The 14,629-nt window shown below is 54.1% G+C and overlaps 1 protein-coding gene and 1 long non-coding RNA gene across 5 annotated transcripts in view; one reads left to right on the top strand and one right to left on the bottom strand.

Moving 5' to 3' along the window:
* The window catches only part of NTNG2 (netrin G2), a 51,420-nt gene that overhangs the window by 16,543 nt on the left and 20,248 nt on the right, over window positions 1-14,629 (top strand). For all 4 annotated transcript variants that reach the window (XM_064393905.1, XM_064393902.1, XM_064393903.1 and 1 more), the window contains exon 3: window positions 5,317-5,960. In XM_064393905.1, the coding sequence (XP_064249975.1) occupies window positions 5,317-5,960 (644 nt within the window). The remainder of the gene's footprint in view (window positions 1-5,316; window positions 5,961-14,629) is intronic.
* On the bottom strand, window positions 7,684-14,212 carry LOC135283280 (uncharacterized). The gene is made up of 3 exons (XR_010349126.1): window positions 12,903-14,212; window positions 11,941-12,111; window positions 7,684-10,381 (listed from the first exon to the last, which is right to left on the bottom strand). It is a non-coding gene; the product is annotated as an uncharacterized LOC135283280 (long non-coding RNA).

Here is a 14,629-nt window from a genome sequence, read left to right on the forward strand (position 1 = left end):
TCATCTGTGGAAACATTCAAGGTCAGGCTGGATGGGGCTTTGAGCAGCCTGACCTAGCAGGAGATATCCTTATCCATGGCAGGGGGTTGGACCAGATGACCTTTAAAGGTCTGTTCCAACCCAAACCACTCTCTGATTTGGCTCACAGAGGCACAACCTTACCATAATGCCATTTTTTAGGACATTGTGTCCTCAACGAGGCTCTCACAGTTTGTCCCCTGGAGATTTGCCCTTTTGGACTGAACTGGGGCTAAGCAAGCCTGCAAAAACCCCAAAAAGTGCCCAACCAGAAGAGCTGGAGAGCCTGAATCTGCAATGTTTAGTTGCTGTGAGGACACTCACGACTGATTTAATAGCGTGAGACTCAAAGTGAACTGGTTTATTTTAAGCTCACTGAGACCAAGTTTGCCTGGCTAATGCATCCTGACTTTTAGATTGAAGACTTAAATATCTCAAGACTTTGGACAGATTCTTTGGAGGACACACAGCTTGGAGGAGGAAACCAGATTCAAAAATAATACCTGGAATTGTTTCAACGGTGCTATATCTGATCTTACCAGGACCAGGGCAGCAGCCAAAATGTGGCCATCTGTTTCCGCTCCCCCCTGCCCTCCTGCCCAACTCCAAACCACCCCCCCAGCAGAAAAGGCACTGAGCATCCCACAGAGGAAGGACAATTCAATAAACCTAACCCCAAAAAGGAACATTTCATTTTAGCACAGGAAGCTGTAGTGGTGTGACTCTTCAGAGGCTTTTGAAGCTCTCCCCCACCTTGTCACCTGGAGGTTATTTTTGTGTTTGCCCTGTTACAACCATGCACTTCTTGAGCCATTTTCCCCCTCCCAGAGCATCAGGGTGGTTCAAGAGACCTTTGGGGGTGCTGCCAGGCTGGGATACACAGGAGCCAGCAGGGATTCTGCACCTCCATTCCCTGGGATGAGCATGTGGCAGGGTTTTCACTCCTCTGCTCCCTGCTCCTGACCTGCCAGGACGCTCCCAGGGCCAGCCCTGCTCCTCCAGACTATGAGGTGGGAGATCATGCTTGATCAGACTCAGCTGCTCCAGGGAAATCTGTCCTGCCTCCCATCCTGGCCAGCCTTTTGTCTGGGTAACGTTTCCTTGGTGTGGTTTCATCACAGAGCCCTTAATTTGTTTAATTTGGCCACTCCAAAGAAAGCTTTGATAGGAGCCCTGGAGGTGGCCACTGTGGCCATGCTGGGCACAGCTCAAGTGGAAAATACTCAGTGGGATTCATCTCACACCAGCTTGAGGGGCAAATACTCAGTGGGATTCATCTCACACCAGCTTGAGGGGCAAATACTCAGTGAGATTCATCTCACACCAGCTTGAGGGGCAAATACTCAGTGGGATTCATCTCACAGCAGCTGAAGGGGCAAATACTCAGTGAGATTCATCTCACACCAGCTCGAGGGGCAAATACTCATTGGGATTCATCTCACACCAGCTTGAGGGGCAAATACACAGTGAGATTCATCTCACACCAGCTCAAGGGGCAAATATTTGGTGAGATTAATCTCACAGCAGCTCAAGGGCTGTGCCTGCTGCACACAAGGAAAGAAAGGCTCATGGCAGGAGCTCCCTTGCCAGGACAGCTCTGAGACACAGACTCTGCTCAGACAGAGCCTCTGAGCAGCAGGGCAGGTTTGTCAGGGAGTTTCCTGCTGCCATCCCAAGCCCATCCTCCACCTGCTGCCCCCTCCTCCAGACAAGAGGCAGGAATGGACCTCCGGGATGGTCTTTTCAGGACTGTCACATTAAGCCATCTGTATGGCCACATTGACAGGAGGACCATACTGCAACACAATATGTTGCCTGAGCACAGGAAGCACACTCAGAGCCCCCAGCACTTCAGCTGAGGGGGATTTTTGTGCCTTTTCCCTCAGCCACTGCTGTAAAGCTGAGCTGAGAGGCAGCTCCATCCCCCAGCAGGAAGCTGTGTCTCATTAGCAGAGGTAAACAATTCCTCTGAACGTGACGAGTCAGGAGAGCATATTAAATGTGTCAATATCTCAGGGTTTTTTCATCCCTACTCCAGAACAGCTTGTTGTGGCAGGAGAGGGCCCCCCAGCGTGGCTCAGAGCCCCAGCACAGCCCAGCTGGCATCTCCCCATCTTTGAGGGGGTTGTGGGGTGCCTTCACTACTTAACCTCACCCACCGAAACAAGCCTGAGCATTCCACTGATTTCCCTTGGCCAGTTATCACAGCTGCAAACAAACAAAATAAATAAATAAATGAATTTAAAAATAAATAAATAGATAAATAAATAGATAAATAAATACATAAACAATCCAGCTATTTGCTTTTAAAACATCAACCCAAGCACCCTATTGTGAGTAACCTCCCTGCTGCAGGGCAAGCACTCAGCAGCTCCAGTCCCAGCCCTTCCTTCCAGCACACACAGAGGTGGCAAAGGCCACACGTGGCCCAGGCTGAGGCTGTGACAGGAGGAACAAACCCCAATATGGCATTTGCAGCTTCACTGCCAGGCAGGGGTGTGTCAGAGCAAGACTGGGTTGAAAGCAATTTGAATTTTGACCTGTTTTCCCTTGTGCTGCTTTCCCTGGCAGCCTCGTGCACACCAACACAAACACAACGTGTGCTGCAGTCACAGAGTCCCCTCGTGTCCCCGGGGCTGCCTGCCCTGCACAGGAGCCTGGTTCTCACCTGCACATCAGCCTCTCACTGCTTTGTTTTCCCCCGTGCTGACAGGGAGCCTCCTGCCTTGTTTGCACTGTGCTGCTCGCCTGCTGCTCCAGACACAGAATTATTTGTGTCCTCAGGAGTTTCTCAGGGCTCCTGGGTGCCGTGGCCTCCACTGACTTTGCAAACAGTTGTTTGCCTTCAGTGCACACCTCTGAGCTCTGAGGAGGCACCAAAGGCACATTTTACAGACACGGATGGAGAAACTCTAAGCAGTTTGCAAGATTTTTGGTTGCCTGGCAGGAGGTGGCGAAGCCCAGATTTCCAAAGCACGTTGTGTTACTCAGAGGTTTCCACATTCAAAACCCAGATTTTCCAAAGCACTTTGTGTTACTCAGAGGTTTCCAGGTCCAAAGCACAGCCCCACTTTGCACCTGAGAGCATCCTCTTCGGGCAGCCAGATCCCCTCCTCTGCTGTGCCAGGGTGTGCCCAGGGCACCCTAAAAGCAGCTCACAGCACCCAGGCTCCAGCAGTTCCCAGCTCAAAGCCAGCCATGGACACAGGAGCAGCCTCTTCCCACCCCTGCAGCAGCCAGACACACCCAGCCTGCTCAGATCCAGCCCTGCAGCTCATTTTTTTTGGAGCCTCCAGGTACCAATATCAGCTCCCCACAGCCTGGCACAGCCCTGGCACTGCAGGAAGTCCCCAGGCCAGGCAGGAACACGCTGATCCCCACACACAGCACCTCCCCATGGTCCTCAACCACGCACAGAGCACCCGCAAAGCAAAGAACAATACCCAGCTCAGCCTTACCTTGAAAGCTGCTGTGCTCAGGAGAGCCAGACCTCACCTCCAGCAGGCTCCTCACCTCCAGCCAGCAGCTCTGAGCAGCTCCAGCTGCTTTATCACCTCCTCCTCCTCCTCTGCCAGGTGCCTCTGCCTTCCTGAGCAGGGTCCCACAGCAGCAGAGCCCGCTGTCATACCAACCCCTCTCCCTCCCCAATCCTTTGGATTTTGATTCTGAGAGGGAGGCAAAGTGACAGCAAAGAGATGCTTCATATGCAAAAAAAGGATTTGCAGTGTGTTGCAGAGTTTTTTGTGGTGTGTACCCAGTAAAACACAGCCCTACACAATGCCCAAGGCAGGGGTGACCCACGTGCTCACTCCTGGAGGCAGAGGTTGCAGGGCAGTGATGCTGGGCTTTAACAAACATACAGCTGAGCAATAAATGCATTGGCACAGCTGCCCACCCCTAAAACTTCAACATGTGATGTGTGACCTTGGCATTGTGTCCTAGTGCAGCTCAGCACACGGGGGTGTGGAGGTTAAAGAGATCTTTTGGCCCTGCAAAACACACCAGCCTGGCTGTGCACTGGCACTTGTGGGCAAAATGGGATGGTTGGATGTTCTCTCCCAGTGCTCAGCTCTGGAGGCAGTGGGCATTGTCACCTGGAAGGGATGAGCCATCCTTCCCACCCTGTTCCCTGTGGGCAGGAGCACAAATCTCTGCTCTCTCTGCCACTGCTCAGTTCTGTCCCATCCTGGAGCTGCAGAAATTGGGTTTCCCTCCTCTAGCTGTGCTCAGAGGCACTGGGGGATGGTGTGTCCCAGCCTTTTCAGCCTCAGGAGCCGTTAGAGGCAGGGTGTGCTTGGAGGGTTTTAGCCACTCAGCTCCTCCAAGGCAGCAGGGATGAGCACAGCTTTCTGTAGGCTTGTAAATCAGCCAAGCTTAACCCAGGTTTCCCAGAGACCATCTCAGGGAAGGAGCTTTCTATGAAAATTGCCCCGTGCCAAATTGAAAAGCCCTTTCCCAAAGGGCCTTTCAGAGGAAACAGCTCAGCCGTTCTTGCAGCTGAGGCAAAGCCACATCTTTCTGCCTTAAATTCACTCTCAGAAACATCCTCCAGAGCCAGGCCCCCGGCACCCTCCAGCTCAGCCCAGCAGCTAAGGTTGACACAAGCAGCCAAACCAGTGCCCACGCTGCCCATGCCATGCCCAGGCTTTGCTTTCCTCTCTGGTTGATGGGGTCTCTGGGGTGAGATGACCTCGAGGTGTTACAGGGTGTTTTTTCCCAGCCCCACGACCAAAGAAGAAGCCGAGATGCGTCGGTTCTGCTTTTCAAGGTTGTTTATTTTTCCTTATCTATAATATTCTTTCTCTGACCCACTGAGGTCTGTCTGGCAGGTCAGTTCATGGCACAGCGCCCGCCCTTGGGGTGGTGTTAACACTTTATACTAAGAACTATGTGTACTTTATTTACAATCATTTTCCAATACCTATCACCTATGTTAGACAATCTCTAAACCAATCCAAAAGTGCCACCATCACACAGAAGATGGAGGCTAAGAAGAAGGAGGAAGGACAAGGCACGCCCAAATCCCTCCATCTTGTCTCCTGAACCCCCATTCTAAAAACTCCCAAAATTCTACTTTTTCACCCTGTCACAAAGTAACTATCATTCTACTTAATATCTAGTGGCTTGTACGTCTTCAAACAAAGCTGGTAATTTTCTCCATGAGTTAAAATCAAAGGCACAGGTGTCTTTGACTCCGTGCCAAGGTCTCTGAGCCCCCTGCCAGGGGCTCGGGCCATCCAGGCCAGCCAGGGGAATGTCCTGGCTTCCAACATCTGGTGACGGCTGTTGTCATTCCAGGAGAACCCGTACCTGTGCAGCGACGAGTGCGACGCCTCCAACCCCGACCTGGCCCACCCGCCCAAGCTGATGTTCGACAGCGAGGACGAGGGGCTGGCCACTTACTGGCAGAGCGTGACGTGGCGCCGGTACCCGGAGCCGCTGCTGGCCAACATCACCCTGTCCTGGAACAAGAGCATCGAGCTGACCGACGACATCGTCATCACCTTCGAGTACGGGCGCCCCACCATCATGATGCTGGAGAAGTCTCTGGACAACGGGAGGACTTGGCACCCGTACCAGTATTATGCAGATGACTGCATGGAGGCCTTCAGCATGCCAGCACGGAGGGTCCGGGACCTCTCCACCACCAGTGCCAACAGGGTCCTCTGCACGGAGGAGTATTCCCGCTGGGCGGGCTCCAAGAAAGAGAAAACCGTCCGGTTTGAGGTGCGGGACCGCTTCGCCATCTTCGCTGGCCCCGACCTCAAGAACATGGACAACTTGTACACGCGGCTGGAGAGCGCCAAGGGGCTCAAGGACTTCTTCACCGTGACCGACCTGCGCATGAGGCTGCTGAGGCCCGCCCTGGGGGGCACCTACGTGCAGAGGGAGAACCTGTACAAGTACTTCTACGCCGTCTCCAACATCGAGGTCACTGGCAGGTAACGCTGCTGCGTTTCTTTGTCTCCTCTCAGAGGGGTTCTTGCTGGAAAACTGAGCCATCAGCGTTTCTGCCAACTGAGAGATAACCATTTCTCCCTCTAACAGCCCTTCCCCCCAGGCAGGGCAGCAGATGTGTCCTTGCAGGGGACAGCTGGGGCACCTCCAAGGCTGTGTCCTCCTGCAGCTGGTGCTGGGGGAGCTGGGACGTGGCTTGGATGGACACTCAGGGTCTGAGTTCCCTCCAAGCCCCTGTCCCAGCTGTGCAAACACAGCCAGCCTTTGCCCAGATGTCTCAGGGGTGATGCTGGTGGATATGGGGAGTGGAATGAGGCTCACCCCACTGAGCTCCAGCTCCCTGCCAGTACAAGCAGGGCGAGTCATCCCCAGTCAGTCCTGCACACCCTGAGCGGCCCCAGCCCTGGCAGATGAAGTTTGGGGTAAGGTTAAACCCCCTGACAGATCTGGGGCAGAGGAAGCACGAGGGGGTTTGTTTCTCCTGGGATTTGTTTTTCATTTCTCTATACGATGCCATATGTTACGTTGTGACATCAGCCGAAAAAGCAAAGTAAGGTGGAAAAGTGCCGAGATGGCTGATTTCCCATCCAGCTTGTGAGAGACTTACAGGCGAGAGGGGAAAAATCTCCCCATCACCCACCCCATGCTAACAAGCATCACCACAGCGACAGAGGAGCCGTTTGTATCGCTTCCAAACGGTTTGCTTCTGAGACTTGCAAGTAGAAATGTTTGCAGGTGCCACCGAGGCTGGCTTTGAACAGGCTCCAAGGGGAAGGAAGCTGCAGCGAGGGATGGGAGAGCCCTTTCCACCCGCCAGGGCAGGCAGGAGGCAGCAGTGAGGGCCTTTCTCACAGGCAGCTGTGGCTCTCAGCTGGGCTGGGGGCATTTTGGGGTGCCCAGCGTGGGGATTGCTCAGGGAGGAGCCCTGGAGGGCTCAGGCATGTGGGCAGAGGAGTGGGAGAGCACCTCCACATGTGTGTGGTCAATTAGGACTGAATGTTTGATGCCAGTGCTTGTACAATGAGCTTGGGCTTCCAAGATGAGCACAGACAACCAAGGACGTGTTACTGCTCCCACAGCAGCCTGGGGATGCTTGGTGCTTCAAAGAGTTAAAATGCCCTTGGTGTCCCATGAGCACCTTTCTCCTGTGAGCCATGCACCTTTCCTGCCTGCCTTGGGCAGGATTTGTTGCTTCAAATACTTTGATTTGAAGGAGGATTTGTTGCCTCAAGTACTTTGGACTTGAGGCCATGCTGGTGGGATTCTCCCCAACCCAGCACCTTGCTCTCAGTTGTCCTCCCCCCTCCCCAGCCCCCCATCAGCTTCTGAATTCACTGGCCAAATTTAACATAATTTAATAGCAACAGAGATTGGTTCAAGACAGAAAATCCCCAAAAACTTATGAAAAGAGGCAGCTAGGGAAGGGGATGAAAACCCCTTTCAAACACACGCCGGGCTGGAGCAGTCACAACCTCTGCGAGACATCCAAAATTCCAGCCCGAGGGCAGCCGGGGGCGGGGATGGCCGGGCTGCGAGCGCCCCGGGGAAGCTGCAATGCTGCTTTTTAGCCGGGGCCAAGGCGAGACAGGTCGGGGTTTGTTGGCCGATCCGCGGCCGCCGCTCCCGGCGCTGGCGCGGTGCCGCCGTGGCCGCCTGCCCGCGGCTGCTGCAGCGCAGCGGCTCCGGCTCCGCTCCTGGCTCCGCTGCCCAAAACCTGCCCGGCCGCATCCTCCCGGGCACACCCCGAGCGCATCCTGCGGGGCCGCAGCGAGGAGAGGGCTTTTCCTTGGCTGGGAGCGGGGGAAAAGGCTGAAATGTGCTTTTGTCAGCTCAAACTCCCAGTTGTGAGCTACAGTAAGATGCTGCTTTGCTGCTCCGGCGTGCTGGGCTGGCTCCCAGGAGAGAGGGACATCGGGCTGGACAGGAAAGAGGGCAGTGCCTGTCCTCTGCTGACTTTTCCAGCCCCCACGGGTGCAGGGCAGGGAAGGTGAGCAGCTGAGGAGCTGTGGATAAGTGCTGTATAAGATGGAGAAGCTCCCTGTGAATTAACTCTGCTCCTGTGATTATTCCAGTCCCAGCAAGCAGGTTTTTGCACTGAAAAGCAATCTAATTCCAGCTGTAAGCAAAGCCAGTTACAGTGCAGGGACTAAAACCAAATTAAATCTAGGGTATGGCTCAACAAGGGATGGGTTATTGAGAGGAAGAGAGGAGAAATCAATGTGAGCCTGACAGGAGCACTGTGCAGGGAAGGGGGGAGGCAGGGTGGGCAGGGGTGGGGATGGACACACACTGCCCCTTCCAGGACATGCTGGAGGAACAGCAGGAAAGTGCCCAGATAAAAGGGGGGTGGTGTTAGGGATCCTCTGGAAACAAGAGGGAAGATGATTGTGAAGAAATGAGGGGTCAAGGGCAAAACAGCCAGAAAATTCCACCTGGAGAGCAGAGTGAGCAGCCCCGAGAGGCTGAAGGAGCCGTGCCTGGCCACAGTGTGTGGCAGTGTGTGCCCTCAGAGTGTGGCATTGCCTGTGTCCCTGTACCACACCAGGATTTTGGCAGTGTCCAGGGGGTGATGAGGCACTTGGCAGCTCATTTCCAGTCGACATTCATGGTCAAGGGAAGAGAAAACTCTTTGCCCTCAGAGCAGACCATGAGCCCAGGTGGTTTCTTGTGCTGCTGCCTTCCCTGGTGGGTTCAGAGCTTTCTGTGATCCCCTCAGTCCGTGCACTCCTGGCCCCCATCCTTCATGCCTCAGCTTCACACCAAGGAAAACTCCTCACCACCATCTCCCAGAGCTTTTGGGCAAAGCAGAAAGAGAGGAAAGGACATGGGGACAAGGGGAAAGAGTTTTCTGCCTTCTCTTGTCCTGTAGGCCAGAGGATCTGGTGAATCCTGGGGGTCACTGCTCCATTCCTGGGCATGGGCTGCTCCCTCAGGGTCTCCTCTGCATCTCCTCCTCCCACAGCCTCAGCCAGCTCCATCTCTCCATTCGTGGCTGACAATTTATTTTTACTCTCTTTCTTCTTGTTATCTTTTTTTCTTTTCTTATTTCCCCCCTTTTCTTCTTCCATCCTGTCCCTATTGATCTGCAGAGTAACTGGAGATGCAGAAGAGCCAGGACAGGAATAGACAGAAGCAAGCCCTTGCTCTGTGTGCTGTGTGTGTGCCAGGCAGGGTGGGGAAGTGGAAGGACTTTTCCCCACAGATCTCTCTATTCACTGCTTAATTTTCTCCTCGGTGCAGCAGCGAGCTCAGGCACGGGTGAATGAGCTTTCCCTGGCTGCCAGGGCTGTGGTGAGAGCCACTGGTTCTCTGCTTCCATTGCACCCTGGGTCTCTCTGGAGTAATTTCCTCCCCTTCAGTCACTGCCGTGCTCAGCAGGGCACGCTCCATCACAGAGACATTAATAATCTGTAATTGAAGTTAATGTGCCATGGCCAGGACATGTGGATCCAGTTAGGAGGAATCAGATTGAGCAGAAGTGAATCAATTTTAGGCTGGTTATTAGGATTTCTCCCCTCTGTCCTGCCCTGCCCCAGTGCAGGCACTGTCTGTCTGTCTGTCCATCCTGCTGGTGATGAGCAGTCCCTGGAGGAAGGCAGGAGGGAGCACCCCTCATCACTGGAGCAGAGCCTCCTCTCGGGCTGTGCTCAGGCCAAAGAGGCACCAATAAGATGAGGTTTCTAGTTTTGAAGTGGCGTTTCCTTTCCTCACTTCACCAATTGCTCTTCCTGGGCTTTCCTTGGCCTTCCTTGGCTGCTACTTTGCTCACACAAAAAAATTGAAGGGAAAGGCCCTTTGTGCTTTCCTGCTTCCTTCCCTGGTGTGTTCTCAGTGCAGTCTCATGCATGGATGCTCTCCAGGAGGATTTTCTCTCCACATGACTTGAAGAGTTTGTGCTGGTGGAGCAGAACAGCTTTGGCCAGCCTGTTACCCTGGTGCCAACAGCCAGGATCAGGCACTCCACACCTGGAGGAGCAAGGCCACCCCCAAGAGCACCTCCTGCAATAAAAGGAGCTGGAAATGGTCAGTGGTACCCACATGCAGGGGATGCATTTTTCTGCATTTTTGGTGAGTTTTGAGATGTGGTTGATGCTGCATTGCTGCTAAAGATGAATGAATTCCTGGTCACTGCCTCCTTCTCTCAATGAAGCTGTGGCTGTAGCTCAGCTCTAACCAGGGGTGCCAGCACAAAGCCCATCCCAGCTGCCCCTGAGCTGCTTTGCCCTGGCTGGACATTCCTTCTTCTGGCTCTGGTGTGGGAGACCTTCCAGCTGATCCTGACTTCTCCAGCAAAGCTGTCTTTAAATTGGAGAAAAGGTTTGGTCTGTGGAAGAGTCTCTTGTTGAGGGTCTCAGATTTTGTGTGGTGGCTGGTGAACATCTCACCCTGAGGAGCAGGGAGGAACCTGCAGCAAAGGGGAACAGGCAGGACCTGGGGTGAATGATCTGTGAGAGCAGGGGCTTCCCCAGCTGAGATGGGGCATCACTCCAAAACAGCCACGGGCTCACTCAAACATCCCCCAAGAACAAACCCAACGCCCCTGCAGCCCTCAGCCAGCTGCTGCCCACACTTGGCAGCTTTGGGATGACCATGAAAACCAGGGCAAGCACTGCCTGTGCCCGTCCCTGCTCCTGTCCCTGCAGCTCCTGGCAGACAGAACTCGGGTCCCAGGAGGCAGCAGCATGCTCGTGTCAAGGACAGCCAAGTCGGTGCCAGCGCAGCGCCGTGTTCCTCGGCCCGTCCTCGCCCCCATGCTGGGCAGCCCCCAGAGCTGGATGGCTGAGCTTCCCTGGCGTTCCTCCAGGCTGGATTTAGCTCGAGTTCCAGCAAAACCTTGCTCTTGGTCATAGAGTTAAATTAATGTGCAGCAACTGTTTGCTGGAGTCCTGCAAAGGTTTTGACTCCCACTGCAGCAAGGTGGGGAGGAAACTCTGAGCAGGAGGGAGGGAGAAACCCGGAGAGCTCCTCCCTCCCCCAGACACTGCTGACACTTTGTCGATAGCCAGAGACAGATGCCCAAGGTCCTATTACCTGCTCCTGGCTTTGGTTTGTGAAGGGTTTTATTCCCCCTCCGATTTTGTTGCCGAGCTGTGTCCGGCCCTGAGCGGATAATAGAATTTCATCGATAGACTGAGAAGGTGATGTATGTTAAAGCACTTAATATAAAGAGACTTCTACAGGAGCCCAAATTCAATTTGGCCAATGAACTCAATTGCAGGCATTATTGCATTCCAGGAGAAAAACCAAGAGCATTTATACCCATTACTCTGCAAATATTTATGTTCACATATCCATGTGATGTCCTCTTCACCCTTCCTCCCTTCTGCTGGCCGACCCCCTAATGGGGAAGTTTGGTTTTGTGTTTGCTTTTTAAGACAGCTTTGAATATAAATAATGTTCCACCAGTCAGCAGGATCTTGACAGCTGGTGAGTGTCAACTTATTTAAAATAAATAGCCTCTCGGATGGGAACAGCCAGCCAGCGTGCTCTCCACTTTGGCATCTTTTAAATTGTCTCATCTTTGTAACCCAAACCTCAAATCATTTCGGAGGGCAGCGAGGAGGGTTCCTTCCTGCTGGGAGGACTCACCCGTCCCTACCACACAACCAAAAGTAAAAACCCACAAGGAAAACAACCTGCTCACAACCCTCTGACCTAACTCAGGGTTTTTTTCTGTTCTTTGGCTCTGCACAAAGTAGTGAAAGCCAGAAACCTCTCACTCTGGCTGAAAAAGCCAACACATTTAAATAGCTTTTCCTCTCCTTCAGCCCCTGGATCACGGGCTCAGGGAAGCTCCCAGCCTGGCTCCTGGGATGAGCCACCATTGCCTTTTTCACCCCTTGAGCCCTGCTCTAGGACTGACAACAGCAAACCCCTGCCAGAGCAAAGCAAATCCTGATATAAACACCCTCCACAAAGGGACTGTGCTTCTTCCATGGCCCAGCCATTAGAAGCTATTTTTACCTGCTTCCACACGCACAGATGGGCCAGAAACAATCCAAGCTCAGCACCCGTTATGCTTTGCCCAAAAGATTTGCTCCCTGCTTTTGCTGAGCTGCCAAAAGAGTTGCAGAAGAGCAGGTAGAAGTGGGTAAGCCATGGCCGGGCAGCTGCCGGAGCGTGCTGCGAGCAGCGCTGGGGATGACAATAGAGAGATGGAGAAGAGTTATTCATGTTTCCCCGAGAGCCCAGATCAGTTGAAACATCCTTTTCCTTGGGGACGGCGAGGAAAGAGCTCCCTTCAAACACATCTTCCCGTGAGACTCATTAAAGGCTCATCAATTACAGTGAGAGCAAACAATTCAGGGGAAGGCTCTGAGAAGCCTTCCTCCGGCCGCCAGTCATTAGCGGCTCTCCCGAGCTGCCTCTCCCCAGCAGAAAGGGAGCAGGGGGGCAAAGCCAAGCCCAGGGGTGGAAAGGCAGGGGAGTGATGGCTTGGAACCCAGCAGGACGGGACCAGCAGTCTCCAGAGCATCCCTGTGGCCGTGCAGAGCATCCTGGTGGAGAGGAGCGTGCAGGCTGGGCTGGAGGGGCTTGCAGGGGAGGTGGTGGCCTTCTGCTGCTCCATGTCCATCAGTGCTGTGTCCTGGGAGCTGGGCGAGAGGCACAAGGAGATGGAGCAGCTCTCTAGTGTCACTGCACTGGGTCTGAGGGGGTGCCAGCCCCCCAAGGCTGCCCCATCCCTACAGGGAGAGGGATGAGGAGATGCTCTTTGCCTTTCTCTGCCTCACTTCCCTGCTCTGCAAGTGGGGTTGAGGACAGAAAAGGAGTTTTAAAACAAGTCAGAATCCTTGGAAATAAAACAAAGGGCTGGGATGGCTTTTTAAAATTACTTCAAAAGTCATTATTAATGAAAGCTCAGGGAAAGGGGCTGTTTTCCCACTCCCAGCACAGAGGGAGGTTTGCTGCAGGTTTGCTGCACTCACCCCCTTCCTGTGTGTGGGCATCTCCTTCCCTCACACGTGGGCTTGGCACCAGACACCTCTCCAGCAGCTCGCTGCTGTGACCTCCAGGATGCTGACATGGAGAATTGCAGAAAAGTGTTCTTTATGGCTGGAAAAAAGAAAAAAAAAGAAAATAAAAGGAAAAAAGGACACTTTTCTGTAAACTTTCCTCGGTGCTCCAAGCTCCGTGATGTTCCCTGGTGGAGGCATTGGCAGCATCAGAACCACACTGCACCACTCTGAGGAAAGCTGGATGACCTGCACTGAAATAAACTCATAAATAGCCCTTTGTGCAAACTGCAACATCTTGGGGCACACATTGCTCCGACCCCTCCTGCTGGGAGCAGTGTGAGCCAGTTTTTGTTGGATGCCAAGTGCAAGGGTGTGACCTCCTGCCAGCCAGGGGCAGGGTGGGTGTCCTGAGGGTGCTGCAGGTCCTGCTGGGGCTGCTCCCCACCCCTGCTGACCCTACACAGGCCCTGAATGCACTGTCAGCACAGCCTTGACCCACGAGCCAGAGAGGAGAAGCACTCCCAGCTCCCCAGATCTCCTCCAGAGCCAGAGAGACCATATTGCAGCCAGCACTTTGCTGGAGCAGCCCCGGGGCTGGAGCCGGGCCACGGCTCCCTTCTGCAGGACACAGAGCAGGTGTCTGCCCCGCTGCTGATTTTTAAGCCTCATTGCTAAGTAGCTCCTAACCTTTCCCTTCATCCTCTCCTTCCTGCGTGGCTGGGAGCCGAGGAGGATGAGCAGAGCGAGCAGGAGGAGCAGCTCCCACCCAGGGGACTGGGCTAATGCCATTTGCTCCAGTCTGTACCAGCTGAGTCTTGGCTGGGGAAAGGCAGGCACAGACCATCGGCGTGTCCTTGGGCTGTGGGCCCAGAGGAGGAGCCACAGGAGCCTGAGGAAGGGGTTGAAGCTGATCCACTGAGCCCGAGCTGCAGGAAGGCCAGGATGCAGAAAGCTCTGCCCAGAACGGGGCTGGCTGAGGGTGCTCGGCTGCTCACCATTAAATAATGCAGCCTGATTGATTGGGCTGGAAAGTGCTGTGCTGCGGGGTCAGCCTGCTGGGGTTACAGTTCCTGCTTAGATTGATGATCCTCAAAGGTCGAATTCAGAAAGCAATTCCCTGGTAAAATTGATCCTTCGGATAACAAAACTTCTGCACAGGGCCTAGCAGTGAGAAAAATCAGTGACCCGGGCACAGGCAGGCAAGGTGAACACTGCCTCTGCTTCCTCGGCTCAGTTTGCCTTGTTTACACCCATTAGGAAGTGAGAAGCATGGGAAGAGCAGTTCTCTGTCCAACCTGTCTGGGGACATCCATGGAGAGCAGTGCTCTGTCCCTCCTGTCTGGGGACATCCATGGAGAGCAGTGCTCTGTCCCTCCTGTCTGGGGACATCCCTGGAGAGCAGTGCTCTGTCTGGGGACATCCATGGAGAGCAGTGCTCTGTCCCACCTGGCTGGGGACATTCATGGAGAGCAGTGCTCTGTCCCTCCTGTCTGGGGACATCCCTGGAGAGCGGTGCTCTGACCCTCCTGTCTGGGGACATCCCTGGAGAGCAGTGCTCTGTCCCACCTGGCTGGGGGACATCCATGAGCTCCCTCCCTGTCCCCACTGGGCAGGAGGCAGCTGGGCTGTCCCAGGAGCTGGTGCTGGGCCCCCAGCCCTCCCCAGCAGCAAGGGAGCAGTGTGTGTGGAGGAGCAGA

Source organism: Passer domesticus, chromosome 18 (assembly GCF_036417665.1).
Source record: "Passer domesticus isolate bPasDom1 chromosome 18, bPasDom1.hap1, whole genome shotgun sequence".
Taxonomy (NCBI): Eukaryota; Metazoa; Chordata; class Aves; order Passeriformes; family Passeridae; genus Passer; species Passer domesticus.